The sequence below is a fragment of the Macrosteles quadrilineatus genome, unplaced genomic scaffold, assembly GCF_028750875.1.
Source record: "Macrosteles quadrilineatus isolate MER2022 unplaced genomic scaffold, UCM_ALF_1.0 Scaffold_7__1_contigs__length_78375512, whole genome shotgun sequence".
Lineage (NCBI taxonomy): Eukaryota > Metazoa > Arthropoda > Insecta > Hemiptera > Cicadellidae > Macrosteles > Macrosteles quadrilineatus.
Window position 1 is genome coordinate 11,734,942 of NW_026542600.1, and position 17,191 is coordinate 11,752,132.

At 35.5% G+C, this 17,191-nt stretch overlaps 1 protein-coding gene across 3 annotated transcripts in view; it reads left to right on the plus strand.

Annotated features, from left to right (window-relative positions):
- The first annotated feature begins 2,851 nt into the window (after positions 1 to 2,851).
- The window catches only part of LOC128998583 (uncharacterized), a 44,956-nt gene continuing 30,616 nt past the window's right edge, over positions 2,852 to 17,191 (plus strand). Inside the window, exons 1-7 of one of the 3 annotated variants that reach the window (XM_054424784.1) lie at positions 2,852 to 2,941; positions 3,395 to 3,455; positions 6,442 to 6,683; positions 10,759 to 10,974; positions 11,256 to 11,468; positions 12,197 to 12,376; positions 12,787 to 12,893. In XM_054424784.1, coding sequence (XP_054280759.1) covers positions 2,902 to 2,941; positions 3,395 to 3,455; positions 6,442 to 6,683; positions 10,759 to 10,974; positions 11,256 to 11,468; positions 12,197 to 12,376; positions 12,787 to 12,893 — 1,059 coding nt within the window. In that variant the 5' untranslated portion in view covers positions 2,852 to 2,901. Of the gene's footprint in view, positions 2,942 to 3,394; positions 3,456 to 4,668; positions 4,747 to 6,441; positions 6,684 to 10,758; positions 10,975 to 11,255; positions 11,469 to 12,196; positions 12,377 to 12,786; positions 12,894 to 17,191 lie in introns of those variants that run through there. The other 2 variants (XM_054424785.1, XM_054424786.1) reach the window with 2 other exon arrangements.

Sequence of the window (17,191 nt, forward strand, 5' to 3'; positions counted from 1 at the left end):
AATTAGACGATTATATTAAATGGCCTTGATAAATGTAGTAGACTAATTACCTTTGCACTGGAATGGTTAGATATTTTGTACCTATCATGAACTGGGAGGAGTATATATATATTGTATACAGCAGTGAGTGTGATTACTGAGAAAGGCGAGTTTTCACAGGGTTCACGTCTATCCCTGGATCTCAGGCATTAGGCAGGCTATTGTACTCTACGGCATCGGGAGGAAGGCCTATCATCTTTGAAGGTCTCGTCTTCAGATCACTGATTTTCTTGGATCTGCGCAGAACTTCTACATATTTTCAAGCTAGATGCTCCATGGAGATCACACGTCTTCAGTCCAGGATACCACGTCGCGGGATGGAAGTGATGAGTACCATTCCAGTGCAGTTCATATTGATTTGGGGCCTATTTTATGTAATTTTAGTTGGATTTTGAGGCGTAAAGACTTAGAGATAGTTTGTTAGAGTGTCTTTTATGAGTTTTTGTGTATGAGAGGGGAGAAGTTACAGGGTACTTTAATTTGTTTTAGTAAGTGATTATTTTATTTGAACAGAGAAACATTACTCAAAGTTTCCAAGTAAAAGTGTCAAAATTGTAATGTAGTTTATGGTCATATCTAAAATTCTATAATTTATTGTAAACATTACGAATTGTTGTGATAAAAATCTTTTCTGGAGTAAACTAGTAAACTATTTTGCTTCCAATCTATGTTCGGATGCATACTGTCTCACTATTGATGGCTGTAAGCTGAAGAGTAGCATCTCTCATAATGAGTTAACTGTAGTACATAAAATATGAGGGACGTTACACATTAGAGCTACAATTAATTCTTCAATATCCCACATTTTTCTATCGAGAATTCAACGGTCTAACGACGTCCAGCTAGAAAGGAGCGAAACCATTTGTTGGCTATCCCTCTAACACCAATCTCTTCGAGTTTTTCTAGAAGCATTTTATGAGAAACCATGTCAAAAGCTTTCCGAAGATCAAAGAAAATACCTGCAGCTGATTCTCCTTTATCCAAGGATTCAACTATTCTGTTTGTTAAAGCAAACATTGCATCAACCGTGGATTATTCTTGATGAAACCAAACTAATATGAAAACAAAGTGTCATTTTGATGGATAAAAGACCACAATCTGTTCAACACAGCCCTTTCAAAAACCTTAGAAATGGTAGACGTGATAGAAATCGGTGCCCTTACAATCGAAATAAGTCATACCGAGCCATGGCTCGGTCCCCTGGAACTCGTACTTAAATTTGCGAAAAGCTCATAATAATTTCATAATAAAACCACCAAAACGTGACAGAAGACAATACAGAGTTTTCATTCCACTCCATTGGTTCACATGTTTCATCGGAGAAAATCCAATATCCCTCACATGCGCTCTTGATAATACATGCGTTGTTTTTTTGTTTTTTTTTCAATAGTCAGTCTGCGACTGAAACAATAGTTATTTTGAAACAATTTCAATGTTCCTTGTCACGGTTCTGTTCTTTGTAGTAATACTTTTTAAAAGGCGCGTAAATTTTTTATGAAATTGTGTTCTTGCATCATAAGTGAAACAAAATTGTAAGTATTTACGTTTACCAGACAATTTCGGAAGATATAGTGTTCATCTGTTCTGAAATGCTGAAATCGTTCGACTTGTAAGAAATTTGCTGTTTTAGAAGTTAACAAAGACAAGTGTGAAGGCTTGAATTTTAGTTTAAGGATGAATATCTGCCTTTTTTGTCCTAGGACGCTAGGCACGAGCCCGGAATTGTTTTTCACATTACTTCACGCTAGACCTAGGGGTTGCGGCATTATCACTTTGATAAAATCCATTGGTGATTTAGCGGGATTTGAACCCGGGACCTCTGTAACCGAAGTCCCGCGCTCTAACCATTATACTAGACCAGCTCGCTCCCCGAATATCTGCCATAGTATTAATATACGTTTATATATTTAATAAGAATCTATTTATTTGTACCTTATTGTTTTGTAGAATTCACTAAAAGTAAATAATGGTGAACGAATGTATCGTATTATTTCTAATCACTTATATGATGTATCTCATTAAAAACCTTGATGCGTAATATTAGTGCGCACGTCCCGGTAATTATGTTATATCAATTATAAGGTCGTTGTTGATTAAGTTTTGCTAATTATACAAAGCGTCGTACAGTTATTTGATTCCGCGCAAGCTAATCAACAAAGAAATATTATGTAATTGATACTTGATATGGAAGCTTCAACCACCATTGGGAATTACACACGTTTGATTGTAAATTCAGATTATATTACTTCAAATGTTTATTGGTTGATTAAACTATTTCATACTCAAATTACTATTACCATAATAGCTGATACCCCATCTTTTTTTTTGTTCATAGTGTTAACATTAACTCTACACAGAATAGACTCCCCACATAAAGTAAAAAATTGAAGCCAAAAAACCTGGTGCAATCTGTTGAGATAGTCTTCCAACTAATGACAATAGACCTATTCTGTTTCAAGTGACAAACCAATCAGCTGTTTGCTATGATACTTCATTGATTTTAATTAATATTTACCTAATACACTGGTACTCTCTGGTGAGATGGTCCTAAACTTCTATTTTCTTGGCTTCAAATTTTTACATAACATAGGTCTATTCTATGCATAGTCAATGGTATCAATCAATAAGTAGGTTAGGAGCACATTGTTATCATAAACTCAGCTACAAAATCTTCGGGTCAATACTGTCGTCTGTGACTAATCAGAACACATTTCGGCCGTTATTATCGCCTGGGAAGAACCAGTCTGATGGAGTTCAAGGGCAAGGTCAAGGACGTCGCTATCATGTCTCGGTTTTCCTGGTCGAGAATCTCAGTATAATCGTAAACCTCGCGATGTTCAGTGAGTCTTGACGTTGTGAACAATGTTGCGATCGGTTTACCCGATTTTCTGTTTAGTATTAGGTAGGCTTTTGTGTCAACATTGCCACATTTTACTACAATAGTCACTACATAGCTTTAAAAATGGCCCTATAAAAATTATTATCATACTATGCTACATTTGTTAAGTTGTGTTTATTTCCTCATGGCTAAACTAAAGGGATTTTCAGATTGATTTTCCTCTTTAGTGTGTTAAATTGTGTTTAAATTTGTCAGTTCAAAAATAGTTATTGGTTAGGTAGAAATATTATTTTTAAGGTAAATATTACACTGTAAAGAAGTGATATCAAAAGTGGTATAACAATGCTGTGCTACAGCAAATTTGTAAATCTTTGATTTTATTACGGATTTTATTGTTCTTTCCATCTACATCACATTCAGTTTAAAATCTTCTAGCATTCAGTTTAAACAAGCTTACTGTTTTAAAACTAATTACAAACGTATTAATCTATTTTGTTTATGTGTGATTTTTATCAGTGGTAGCCGAACCGAACTCAACAACCTCTAAGCATGGATTTATCAGGACCAAGAGACAAGGGTAAGTAAATCAATCTATGTTTAAATAGCTTATATATTTTGAAACACACTATTAAACAAAGTCATACCTTTGAAATCAATAGATTATTCGGCGTTAGATCTATTGATTTTAAAATGTTTCTCTCATATTGCGAACAATAAATCCAAATGATTAAAACCTAGTTTTTGAACACACACTTTAAATAATATGAGCCTAAAGTATCGTGGCATCTGATATGAGGTGTAACTCACAAGTAATCAATCCAGCTTGTCAACATTCACAGCTCATGTCAGTAGGCCAGGCCTCTCTCATCAAGCTTGCAAATCATACCTACCCTCAATCCACGAAATGCAACACATTACTCAGTAATTTATCAGACCTTACGGTCGAACAGCACGGTTTTTTAACGTGTTTTGTAAAAAAAAACCCGTCAATGGTTCTAGGCAACTGCAGTTCCCTGTTTGATGTTCTAAAACTCCTACACGAAGCTTTCTACTTTTTTTGCCCTCCCACCTTCAAGTCCTAGAACACTAGGTTTTGGCCCGGAACTGTTTTACATTACTTCAGGCTAGTCCAAGAGGGTCGCGGTATTAATACTTTAATACTTTAATACTTTTCAATGAAATGGTGACCATACAAAGTAGGTATTTTAAGCCAAGTATGAATGGAGATTAGTGTAGGATGAGTGGCGCGATCTTGTAGTCTTGTTAGTGACTAAGGCTGACATATTCCTTAGACCATAGACAAAAAGAATTAAATATAGACTGTCAGCCGTGCTGCGGTTACCATTGTAACATTAGGTTCTGGCGCACACCGCTGGGAGCGCCGTGTACTTTTCGTAGCGTGTACGCCGTAACTACATGGCGCTCCCAGCGGTGTGCGCCAGAACCTATGGTTACCGCAGCACAGCTGACGGTCTATGCTTAGACACAGCTGTTAATTAATAGCCCATACAGCTAATGGCAACTAAGAGACCTACAGTTTATAGTGGAATCCGAACCACATTTTTGCATTGGTATATACGAATTGGTCTAATTTTCAGGATAGTACTGCGGATAGTCGTAGTACTCACTCGTGCGGACGTTAATCCACACCAGGGATTATCGCATCCACAGTGATAGATAAAATCAAATAGATAAAATCCATTGGTGATTAGTTGGATTTGGTCCCGGGACCTCGGGCTCCAAAGCCCCGTGCTCTACTTTTAGACCAGTTTGCTCCCCAACAATGAACAACAATCATCAATGGAGCTTGAATAAATGATACTGGACTAAGTAAATAACATTGAGCGGGAAGTATTCACAGGACTGAGGTCAGCCAATTTTGATCACTACCTAGGCTTTCTCCACCTGAATCCGTATTTCTAAGAATAACAAAATACCAGTTTCCCACTTGTTCATATCGTGCAATAGGCATAATATGCACGGACTACATTTACGAAAGTAACACTAGGACTTGCAATGCTGCGTCCCCAACTAAGATTTGAACGAATGGTGTTTTTGGCCTCTGGGGACATCAAAATGAAAAAAGTAAATTGGTCCCGGGCCTAGGTCTTACCGTGCCACCTACGGTAATAGCTACTTCCCTATAGGGAAATTCGCTAAAACATTTAGAAAACCGTTGATATAGAAATATCATTTATCAGTGAGTAGTAATATGGTAGAGTGAGTGAAGTTAAGCTTTCATTAAATAACTAGTTTAAAATAAGATATGAGCCAAAAAGCGAAAATGTTAACTATAAAATAAAGAAACATTGAGGACGGGTGATATTTCTTGTCTCGTTTCTTACTATGTAATAGTATATTACGTTACTAGTCCTGAAAATAGGTGTTTACTACTGTATATGGTGTTTACCATATGGTAAACACATTTTGGACGAGTGACGTACGATATTTTACACCATACTACTATAAGCTAACTTAAAAAAATCTGTAAAAATTCTTATACTGTATATCCCCACCGACTAAAGTCCTAACAATCACTACTCATAACCTCTAAGAGAGGCCATGTTTTTGTTTATAACCACTCATTTCCAAATATAATAAGCTGTAAAAACTCATTACAGTACAGTAGTAAGTAATGAAATCCCATGTGATTAAGCTGGCGGCAAACAGCTGTTTTCTGGACTTAAATCCTTGCGTGAAAAGTTTGTTAAAACAGTGTAGTGTGGCATGAAATCAACTTTTCACCACTCTAACGAATTAAAAGATTGTTAATACAGGGTATCTGAATTCAATTGGATGGAAATTATTGAAAGCCAAAAAAACCTTTTTATCCATTGGGGATTGTGAGATTAATAAGCGAGTATAATAACCACTGAGCTACTTAGCTAACAACGCATTGATTATAATCGTCTATGTTTACATTAGAGTTGGTCATGATTAGTTCCTGGTAATTATGCACTTAGTGCTGACTTAAACCGCCATTAGATAAGTTACACAAATTAAAATCAATATGAGAACGATAAAATAAACAAATAAAGGAAAATTTGTATTAATATATAGATCTTAAACATGATCTTTGCATTTTTAAATCCTCTAAGAACTGATTACAACTGACTAATACCCTTAATGTTTGCGTATTTTTAGATCACATACTTAATTAATTACGTAGACATTTTTTAATATGCATGTATATCTGAATACTAACAATAATCACTGTGGCTTGAATTAAACTTTGTGATTGTTTTTCTAACAATTATTTCCTGTTATTTTAAAAGATTATTGCAGCCATTTTCCATTAAAAAGCATTGTTTACGATGTTCCTGGATGTCCTGTCTGAGCACATCCTCAATTGAGGAAGACCCTAAAATATACCAAGATTTGTACACCAGCTTACCAGGTTTGGCTTTGGCTGGGTTTGTGAACTAATCTTGTTAGGTTTCAGTAACTTTCTTAACTTGAGTTAGGAGATTCTAGATCCCAAAACGTCGCGTAAACCTTTATTTTTACTAATCTACTAATATACTCACTGTCAAAAACAAAATTAACTTTGACAATGATTTCAGCAGCCCAGATGAGAGGAGCTGTCTTCTCCCACAGCCAATGGTCAATGGCAGATACTCGCCCAATATCAAGAGATGTCCTCCCCACGTCTCCAACGCCGCTTGCAAGATAGTCCCCGGGACCCCAGTACCCTCGGGGTGGGATCTCTACTACGGATGCGATGATGGGTTCGTCCTCAACTCTACTGATACTGTGTCCTTCTGTACGGATGGGAACTGGTCTCCGTCCCTGCCAGAGTGTATAGGTAAGACATGGTGTGGAAAAGACCAACAACTGTATTGCGTGGACTTACTGTCTCGCCTTTACACCTTAGATGCTAGGCTCTATCCCAGAACAATTTTACATCTTTCTTCCGGATAGGCTCATTGGGTAGAGGCATTATTACTTAGAAAAAATCTATTGGTGACTGATGAGATTCGAACCTTTGACCTCAGGAACCGACGTCCAACGCTCTACTACTGGGATTGCTCGTTCCCTATAGCTCTAGACAGATCTGACTGCAAGTCATAGTTTTAATATTCGTTTTGGAGTTTTTACACATCAGAATCAGAATGTTTTATTGCCATAATAATACATAAATGTACAGGGCAAAAGTCACTAAAACTAAACAAGTAAAATCAGACCCATTAAAATAAGATACAAACTTCAAAAGGTACAAACTATTTACAATTTAAAAACGAAGAAACTCTGTAAAATTCCTTATCAACTAAAAATTCCCTCAGACCACGCTTAAATTTTTTAGTCATGTTCGCCCTTGATTGTATTAGGGAGAGAATTAAAAAGACGGATACACATGGAGAATGATTGGTTTTTATGGAAAGTGGTACGAGATAGTGGAATATGTAGGTTAAAGTTCCTCCTGATATTGTAGCTGTGGTGAGATGACCCTCTAAAATGGAACATTGTCGAATTTTCTTTTTAAGAAAGTCAAAGATTCAAAAATGAAAATTGATGGGAAGGTCAGCATATTATTTGTACGAAAGACTGATCTACAAGACTCTCTATATTTTAGGTTGAAGATTAATCTGATGGCTCTTTTTTGCAGTTTGAATATTTTCTTAGTTTGAAGTTTGTCGTTACCCCAAACGGGCACACAATATGTAAGAAAGGGTTAAACAAGACCGTAATAAGCTGTCAGAAGGATGCGTCTGTCTTGATAACAAGAGAGCCTACGAAGAAGGAAATCACTAGTACTAAGTCTATTGTGAATTTTGTCGATGGGACTGGAAAACTTCAGATTGCTGTCAATGACTACGTTACTCCTAAATATGTTACACTAGAAGAAGAAACAATGTTGATGTTGTCGACAGGTAAATTTAAAGATTCAGATGGGTTAGACGAATTCGGTCGTATACGAAATTCTAAAAGTGATGTTTTCTGAGGATTAACATGTAGAGAGTTCTCGTATAGCCATTGGAAAACAAAACTACTCTCAATAAATGTTTGGATTTCTAGCTGTGAATGATTTTGACTGGAGACAATGAGGGAAGTATCATCAGCAAACAGATGTAACTTTGAATTTGACACTACAGGAGGCAGATCATTGATGAACATTAAGAAAAGGACGGGCCCAAGAACGGACCCCTGTGGCACACCTGTACTTACAGTACGCTCATCAGATATCCTACTACACAAACAGCCTGAGGAATCGGTACTTATTTTACTCTTAAAAACCTTTTTTGTGTTTATGTATGATTGTTTAATTGGGTGTGTAATATTGAGATCTTTAGACAGAGTGTAAAGGAAAATCATTTTTTCTCTTAACTCATTCAAATCTGAATCTAGACATATTTTGGTTTTGGACTTTCTTTCCTTTTGTTTACATTTCTTTAGTGGTAGTGCAACATCTAAATAGAATTGTATTGTGGATAGGAAATGGTTGAATTTTCCGTCTACGGATTTGATTTCGAATAAGTCTAGCCATTTCTCTTTCCTTAATAAATACTTGAATGTAGATATGTTTTGATCATTAAAATTCCTTGTCATTTTATACTTAATTTTAGTATTGCTCTCTGGATGTCCTTTTAGTTCACTTAGTTGGGCATGGTGGTCTGAGATACTAGTTATAAGAACAGAAGAATAGAATAAATGCTCAGGGATGTCTGTAAATATAATGTCAATAATAGTTCTGGAACCTTGAAACTCTCTCGTAAAGGTCTTAATTGTGTCTGGAAAACCAAATGATAACATCAGGTCTATGAGTAGTTTTGCAGAGGGGCCGTCTTTATCATTCAGGTAAATATTAAAATCACCTGCAACCACGAAGGATAAGTTTTTAGCTTTCAATGAGTCAAAACATGCTCGAATAGTGCTCAAGAATTTCTGTATGTTACTTTGTATATTGCTTGGGGATCTGTACACGCATACAAAGATTGTATTTAGAGACCCATTTATTACTTTAATTGCAGCAAGCTCGCATACACTTTCAATACAAAAGTCAGACACATCTACCACAGTATAATTTAAGTGATCAGGTGTAAAAATGCATACTCCTCCTTTTTCTACTTGGGTGCGGCAATAGCTAGCTGCTAGTGTGTAGCCTGGCATTCGAAAAGCCTCCAACTCAGATCGACGGAGGAAATGTTCTGACAAACACAAAACATCTGGTGAATACAGATCTAAGATAATTTCTATCTGGCTGGATTTGGACAATATAAGCCTCGGACATTCTGATGGAAAATACTAAAAGACTTATAGAAGATGTTACGTAATGGCCTGAATCAGTTGAGGAGTTCCTAAAAAAGGAATTAAGCTAGAAGAAACTATGGGATCACTACATTGGGAGTGACAGGAATTAGAAACTTCTAGTGGTGTTGGGGATTGAACTACTCTACCAGAAGGACAGGCCTCAAGACCGGTGAAATGGACAGGGATGTGGTTTATGACACTTGTTAGTGTCGGGCTGGTTATTAGATTTATCAGATCCAATATATATTTAGAAATTAATCTTTTACCCGAAAGGTTGAGGTGGAGGCCAAATTTAGTGTAAAACTTTTGTTTGAAAACATGGTGGAGTGACAAAAAGTAAGCATGGTTATGAGATGAGATACAATTATACATAAGGCGATTCATTTCCAAAATGTTACCATTCAATGATTTCCTATCAAACCTATATGGAATACCTAATACAATAAGATTATGTTTTGTTTCATTTACTAATTCATTGAAGGAGCTTATAAGTTTAGATTTACAATCTCCTGATCAACATCATTTGTACCAGCGTATACAATCAAATAATCATGTTTGCTCATCAGTTTAATTTTACTACCTAAGTTTGAGACTACTTGGGATAGTGTAGCATTCGGATTAAAAAAACCCCGAAACATTGTACTTCTTTGAGCATTTATCAAGCATCTTTAATCCAGCTTAGATAGCACGGCTTACTCGTGTTATATTGTCCATAATGTATATACATATGTTTAAGATCATTTAATTTGTCCGCTTTGTTTGCCTTCACGTTAGAAACTTTCATGCCATTGCACGGTCACTTTCATCATGTATTATTTTCAGCAGTAACTAAAAATTGTCGTAGCATTGGCCTTGTTCTCAAACTAATTTAAAAAGTTCGCAATTTAAATTTTGGGTTTATTATGATAAATGAACTGGGTTTGGACCTGTAACTCTTTAGATTCAAGATCAATTTTGTTAAATGGAAAATGATAGATTTTCAAGCTAAGAAGTAAAAATAATAAAATTAATAAAATGTTATTCACGTGTCTTTTGTGAGGATGAAAGTGCTCTTCTTAGCGAATTTCCCTATAGGGAAGTAGCTTTTACCGAAATCTCATGGTAAGACCTAGACCCGGGACCAATTTACTTTTTCGTTTTGAGGTCCCTAGAGCCCAAAAACACAAATGTATATATATATAAATTACAAAATTAATTTTGTATATCGAAGTGTTGTTGTATGCCTAACGGTTACGGAGATAATCCAAAAAAATTTTAATTTAAAATTCCCACGTTATTCTTATGGATAATAAATAAACTGTTATAGTTGGCTTGTTTATCGATATATTTTAATCCAATTTGGCAATTTTGTTTATTTCATACACTAAGCTATCAACATTTCAATAAAAAACACACCTAAATACCTTCCCTGTAGCGGCAAACTTAACTACTAACTAAAATTAATGTTATTTAAATAAGAAATAAATGTTAAGGAAATATATTTTTTAAATACAGCCAGGTAAATGGAAATTCGCTTAGTCTGCAGGTTTGCTGTGGTGGGGGTAATCATTTAGATACTTTATCTGATAATTGCTGATGGTAAGTTACTTTACTTATAAAAACATTTTCTGATAATCGTTTATTTTTTTCAGCTGGATTGCCTTGTTTACCATTGAAGTCTCAGTACCTCAACATCAAGTGTTCGTTCCAAGACAAGGTAGTGTCTTGTGACCAGTCTATGAAGCCAGGAACGATAGCGTCACCAGAGTGCAAGAGCAACTACAAGCCTGCCTACCAGGTACCATACTCTTACATTACCTGCCTCAACGCTGGATATTGGGACTACCCTTTGTTCTACTGCACTCCAGGTATGTAGCCAAATCAGAGCCCCAGGATTCTTTCCCCAAACATTTAATGTATAAATAAAAAAAAATTACTTAGTACCCATATATTTGTCTGCTATCTCTTACGCAAAACATAAGGACACACCGAGTATGGTCATTCAATGAAAAATGTTCTACAAGTAGGCGAGGCTAGCAAAAGACTTAGCAGAGAGTGGTAAAACAGGTGGTAAAACAAATATTGTTGCAAATGCGGCTAGCAATAACCAAGGTGTTAAGATATCAATCAAACTGGATACTTATTTCAGAAAAGCTATGCCCCCCACTGAAGGCGCCGAACAATATTAAGGTTCAGTACATCTATCAAGACAAAGTCGTCAGAGACGATCAGTTGAAGCCCGGTACCATCGCAATCCCCAGATGCAAACACAACTACAGACCTGCTTACGACCCGGGGTACACCAACTTGACTTGTCTAAACAGTGGCTCATGGGACCAACAGCTGTTCTATTGCACTGCAGGTAACCACGCTATGTGCACTCCTTGAAAGACGTAGACAATACAACTTGTACTAACTTTTAAACACAAATTTCAAGTGGTACAAGTTAGATAGTTATTTACTGCCATACTATCATAGATATTTCAAACTCTTTCGTAAATTTTGTCGAGTTCATTTCGTTGTTATGATGTAAAATCTGACAGATTACATAAAGTAACATACTCAGTGGTATGATGGGACTGAAGCAGGTTTGTTGACCGAAGATTATCACCACCCATAATCGTCTAAAGTAAAAGACCTTGCTTAGAGAGGTATTTTAAAAACAGATTATGCTCTTTTAAGAACTGTGGCTGGAGTAATATTTTTTTTAAGTCATCAACTGCCCTTTACGTTGACTTCAAAGTACCTCCTAATTCCGTACAACATTGCCCGTCCAGTCGTGCAAAACTAAAAAAAAAACTCTTTGACTAACTGTCCAACAACAATATTAAGGTTATTCGGGATTGAAAATTGACCAGCTTTGAAATATTACACAGCCTATTATGATTGCTATTTATTTGTTATTTTTTTTTTTTTTTGCAGAAACCATGTAGCCGTTAATGTCAATTAATGTACTAATGTGTAGTTTTAATTTCTGTTCAGTAACTGTTGCAATAATTTATTCTTTTATTATTGTTATAAAGGTTTGATTTATTTTACTTGTTTCAATTTTTCATACTGGAACAATCGTGTCTACTTTTTTTATTTCAGTGTGTGGTGCGTCGAACGAGGTCGGCCAACTGACTCCGCTGATCGTGGATGGAGTGCAGGCCAATGTCGGTGCGTTCCCTTGGCACGCAGGTCTCTATTATCGTGATGTAGACGAAGGGAGAGAGATATGGGACCAACGATGTGGTGGTAGTTTGATAAACGACCAGTTTGTGTTAACAGGTAATGATGCAAGTATAACTTTTGAATAAAATTCTTTTACAAAGTAGCATCCTGTTACTAGAATCATACTTTTCTTTTTTACCGATTCATTTAAGTAACATCATTTAGGCGTTGCTCCGAAAGTCACTGCTTTGAAACACATTTTTAGAGCAGAGCTTTTCGAAGCAGTGTCTCAGAGGCACATTCCTTTTGGAACATTGTTTTCTGAGTAACGTATTCCGAAACAATTGCTTGCACCGCATTTACAAAATTTGAGGAATGGTTGTAAAAGTACGTAAGTGATTAATGCATCTCTATCTTAGTCCGTTGGCAACGTTTATGTATATGTGTTAAAACTAAGTAAACTTGATATTATTCTTAAACATTTTTTGTTTTACTGAGCAACTTTAACAATATTTTTAACTTTTTAGCGGCTCATTGCGTGGCAAGCATTCAAAATATGGCCGATCTACGAGTGGCTTTGGGCAAATATTTCAGGTCATGGGATATCCATGAGCACACTGAAGAAAAACGCAATGTGAGTAGACTATGTTCACAAGTTAAATTATTTTTGTTATAAAATTTGGCCTTAATTTTTTTTTTAAGTTGGATCAAATATACATAACTTGTTAACTTTGATTTATGTAGTCAACTGGAGGTAGAGTCAGTAATAGTGGTAGCCATTCATCATATTAGTCCGCCAGAATTGACCCGAACCTGGTTTTGTCCTATTAAGTTTTTTTTTATAGTTGATATGTGATATCTAGGGTAAGTAGACCCTAAAACCACCGGGTACTTTTTTGGTACCCTTGGGCAACAGCCGCCATCTTGGAAAATGGTGGGAAACGTAAATTACAGTGTAAGCTTTTACTTAAACCAATGTAATTAAAAAACTATTTAAGGTAGAGCAATGCAAGTTATTTTAAAGTGTTTATGGTTAAATTCCCTACTCAGAAATACCATATATTAAATATATATAATTTGTTTCAAGGTCAGTATTACTTTTCAAAGTTTATAATTTATAAAAACATAATGACATATTTATTTTTATTTCAATTTGCGCCTTAATTACTCAAAATATGACTATAATATATGTTATAAAGATTGTAGAGCTTTAAATTTGGTATCGAATACATCTATGGGATGCTTTGTTGGATCATGGGTAACGCCAGAACAAAGCATTAAAATATACATTTTTTATTGATTTTCAATGAAAAATAAGGATATTTTATATGTTCAATAAAATTGTAACATCTTTCCTGAGACCATCCGGTACTTCTCTCTGGCTGTTTTTGGTATTAAAATGTTTGTAAAATTACCAAATTTAATTTGAACTATTAACTATTTATATTTAAGGACTTTAAGGACGATCTATTCATCCTCACTCCAAAGAAACAATATTTTTCAAAAATAAAAGTTTAAATTTTGGCCAACCCATTGAGGTATTATTATTAGATGTTGTATGTATTGCAATAAAAACACTCAGTAAACAATTGGCTTCCATTTAACATGTAGATCACTGAAATCGAACGAGTTGGAGGTGAATTACAAGACTTCAACCAACAAAGATTTTAATGGTTGTATAATTTTCTCTGAAAAAAAGATTTTTATCTCGAGTAATGATTATGGTTGTGATAATAAAATACTCAGAGAACTACTGGCTTTCATTTGAGGCATTGGTCATTCAAATCTATCGGGATTGAGGGGATTTATAGAACTTTAACCAGGATTTAACCAACTTACATTTTAGTTTTTCCAAGATTTGTCTTTAATTAAAGATATTATCTCCGGTTATAATTACGTTATATGAAATGTTATATACTATAAATACTCATTGAGTTACTGGCTTTAATCCAAGCCATTGACTATTAAAATCGGCTGAGTTCAATATGAGTTGTGGACCCCCAAACAACAACAAAATTGATTTTCTTTATCTTTAGTTAATGATTGTGTCTCAAGTTATTTTTACGTGATATTGTATGTTGTGGTATGGGAATACTCAGTGAGTTAATGCGGTTCTTTTGAGCTATTATTTATTGAAATCTGACGTGTTTGGGGCGAGTTATAAGCTCAAACGTAGAATTAAAGTTGTTTTTTCTTAACTTTCTTCTGCATTTTAAAGACATATTTCTCAGCTGCTATGTATACAGTACTATCTTATTCGTTCTGGGGTTAACTTAGAACTTTCATTTGAGACAATTTTCATTTAAATATGTAGAGTTTAAGGTGAGTTTTAGACCTCTAACTAACATAAGGTTTTCAATTTTTAAGGACTGTCTTTGATTAAAAATCTATATCTCAAGCTCTAAATGAGCTGTGTTATTCATTTTGGTGAAGAAAACCTCAGTAAGCTATGGGTAAACTCAGATATGAACATAACGTGGTTTATTCCTATCAAGTTATTTTTATTGTTGCGTTTGATATACACCAGTGAACCGAATTGAAAAAGATGTATTTGCGTGAGCTCAGGCTTACCTTACACAGTATTTTGTCATTGTGGATATAATACCTGTTTAGATACAAAAATACAAACTCAAGACGTCAGTAAAGACTACGACAATGTAGAATAATGAGTTAATACCCCCGCTGCAGCAAACCTGCCGAATAGGTGAATTTCCATTTGCCTGGATTGATTTTAATTTTATCTATTAAATTAACATTTATGTTTAACGAGTACCTAGGTTTGCTGCTGCAGGGAAACTAACAAAGTGTGTTTTTTATTAAAATATTAATAGCTTAGTATAAAATAAGTAAATCTGCCAAGTGTTATTAAAATATATCCAAAAACAAGCCAACTACAAAATTTTACAATATTCTCCATAAGAATAACATTGAATTTTAAATGAACTATTTTTTTTAATTTTCTATATTTTAAATTCTAGATATATATTTGAACAAAATAGTGTTTTTGGCCTCTGGGGACATCAACATGATGTCAAAATGATGTAAATCGGTCCCGGGCCTAGGTCTTACCATGAGACCTACGGTAATAGCTACTTCCCTATAGGGAAATTCGCTAATAGTCACTAAGGATACTGAAACAAGAATCAAGAATCAAGAAATTTTATTTCCATAAAATGCGGTTACTTTGCTGGAAAACGTCAGTCAACTATAGCTAAAATAAAAACTAAAAAAGACAATGGTACAAGATTTCTTACCAATATAAAGAATTACATTCCTGAAACTTTCCATGCAGAGAAAAAAAAAACAGCACACAGCACTCGGTTGAAAAACTAAAAAAAAACTACTTACATATTCCTCTTTCAGATCAAAAAATTCTTTATTTTTGTACAAAGGGTTTGCCAAAAGGAGCCCCTCAACACCTTTTCTAAATTTTGGGTCCGGCAGGTTCCGAGCTGCAAAAGGAAGTTTATTAAAAAACTTATAACTTAGAATCTCATTCGACAACTTTACTTAATCTAACATGTGGTAAATTGATATCATTTTTCCTACGTGTATTATAGGGATGGATGTCGCCTCTCAGCTCAAGAGAATCCCATTCCTTCTTGATTTTGATCAAGGACTGAAAAATATAGAGGTTACAAACTGTCATTAAGCTCTCAGCTACAAATATAGGTTTACAATGGTCCAAGTAATCAGCACCAGCCACTACTCTAACTGCTTTCTTTTGATAGCGCAGAACTCTCTTGACCCCAGAGGCGGCACCCCAGAGCCTTAGGCCATACAATAAAATACTCTGAAAGAAAGCAATATAAGCAGTTTTCAGCCAGTCCTTTGGTACAAAATATCTCAGTCTTCTGAGTAGACACAGAGCTCTGGAAAGTCTGGCACAAACATGGCTAATCTGGTCATTCCAGTTTACTTTATTGTCAAGATGTAAGCCTAGAAGTTTGACAGATTTAACACTATGTTCTAAGTTTCTTAGGCTAAAGATTATTGACTTAGTCTTTGTCTCAATTAGAAAAAAGTGATTTGCTCGGAACCAGGCCGATGCCCCCTCAAGAGATCGTTTCATGGCTTCCTCAAGATCTCCCAGTTCATTACTAGTTTCTAAGAGTGTAGTATCATCTGCGTAACAGATGACACCTTGCCCCAAACACAAAGCGAGATCATTAAGCATGACATTAAAAAGTAAGGGACCAAGAATTGAGCCCTGAGGTACACCATGGGTCAATTGCTGTACTCTAGATTGTCTGCCATTTATGCAAACCAGCTGCCCACGCCCAGTCAGGTATGACTCAAACAGTTCAAAAAGTTTCCCCTTAACCCCATAGAAATTTAACCTTCCCAGGAGGGTGTCATGATCCACCATGTCAAAGGCCTTGCTGAGGTCACAAAGAGTGGCCCCAGCAAATCCCCCATCCTCAAAAGACTGAAAAGCTGCTTTTATTAACTTTTCAACCGCATCAGTAGTGCTGTGGTGAGGCCTGAAACCAAACTGGGCAGCCGAGAACAAATTGTTTGCTTCAAAATACAGAGAGAGCTGTTATTTAATTATAAATTCAAGGATCTTAGAGAAAGATGGCAAAATAGAAATTGGTCTAAAATTCTCTGGCAGGTTGGGATTGCCTTTCTTGTGAATAGGCACAACCCTAGTGATTTTTAAAACATCAGTGAAAATACCTTCTAAATTACAACAATTGATACAGTAAGTTAATGGGCTAACTATAGAGAAAATGATCTGTTTCACAAAACTAGTAGAGATATCATATATGTGTCTGCTAGAAGAATTCTTTAACCCTTGCACTACAGATATGACTTTATCACATGAAACTGGGGACATGTGAAAGGTACTAGTAGGTGGAGGATTTTTTCCCAGTAGTTCTAGGCCAGAGGTAGGGGGGATTCCAATAGCGTCACGGGTCTATTGGATCG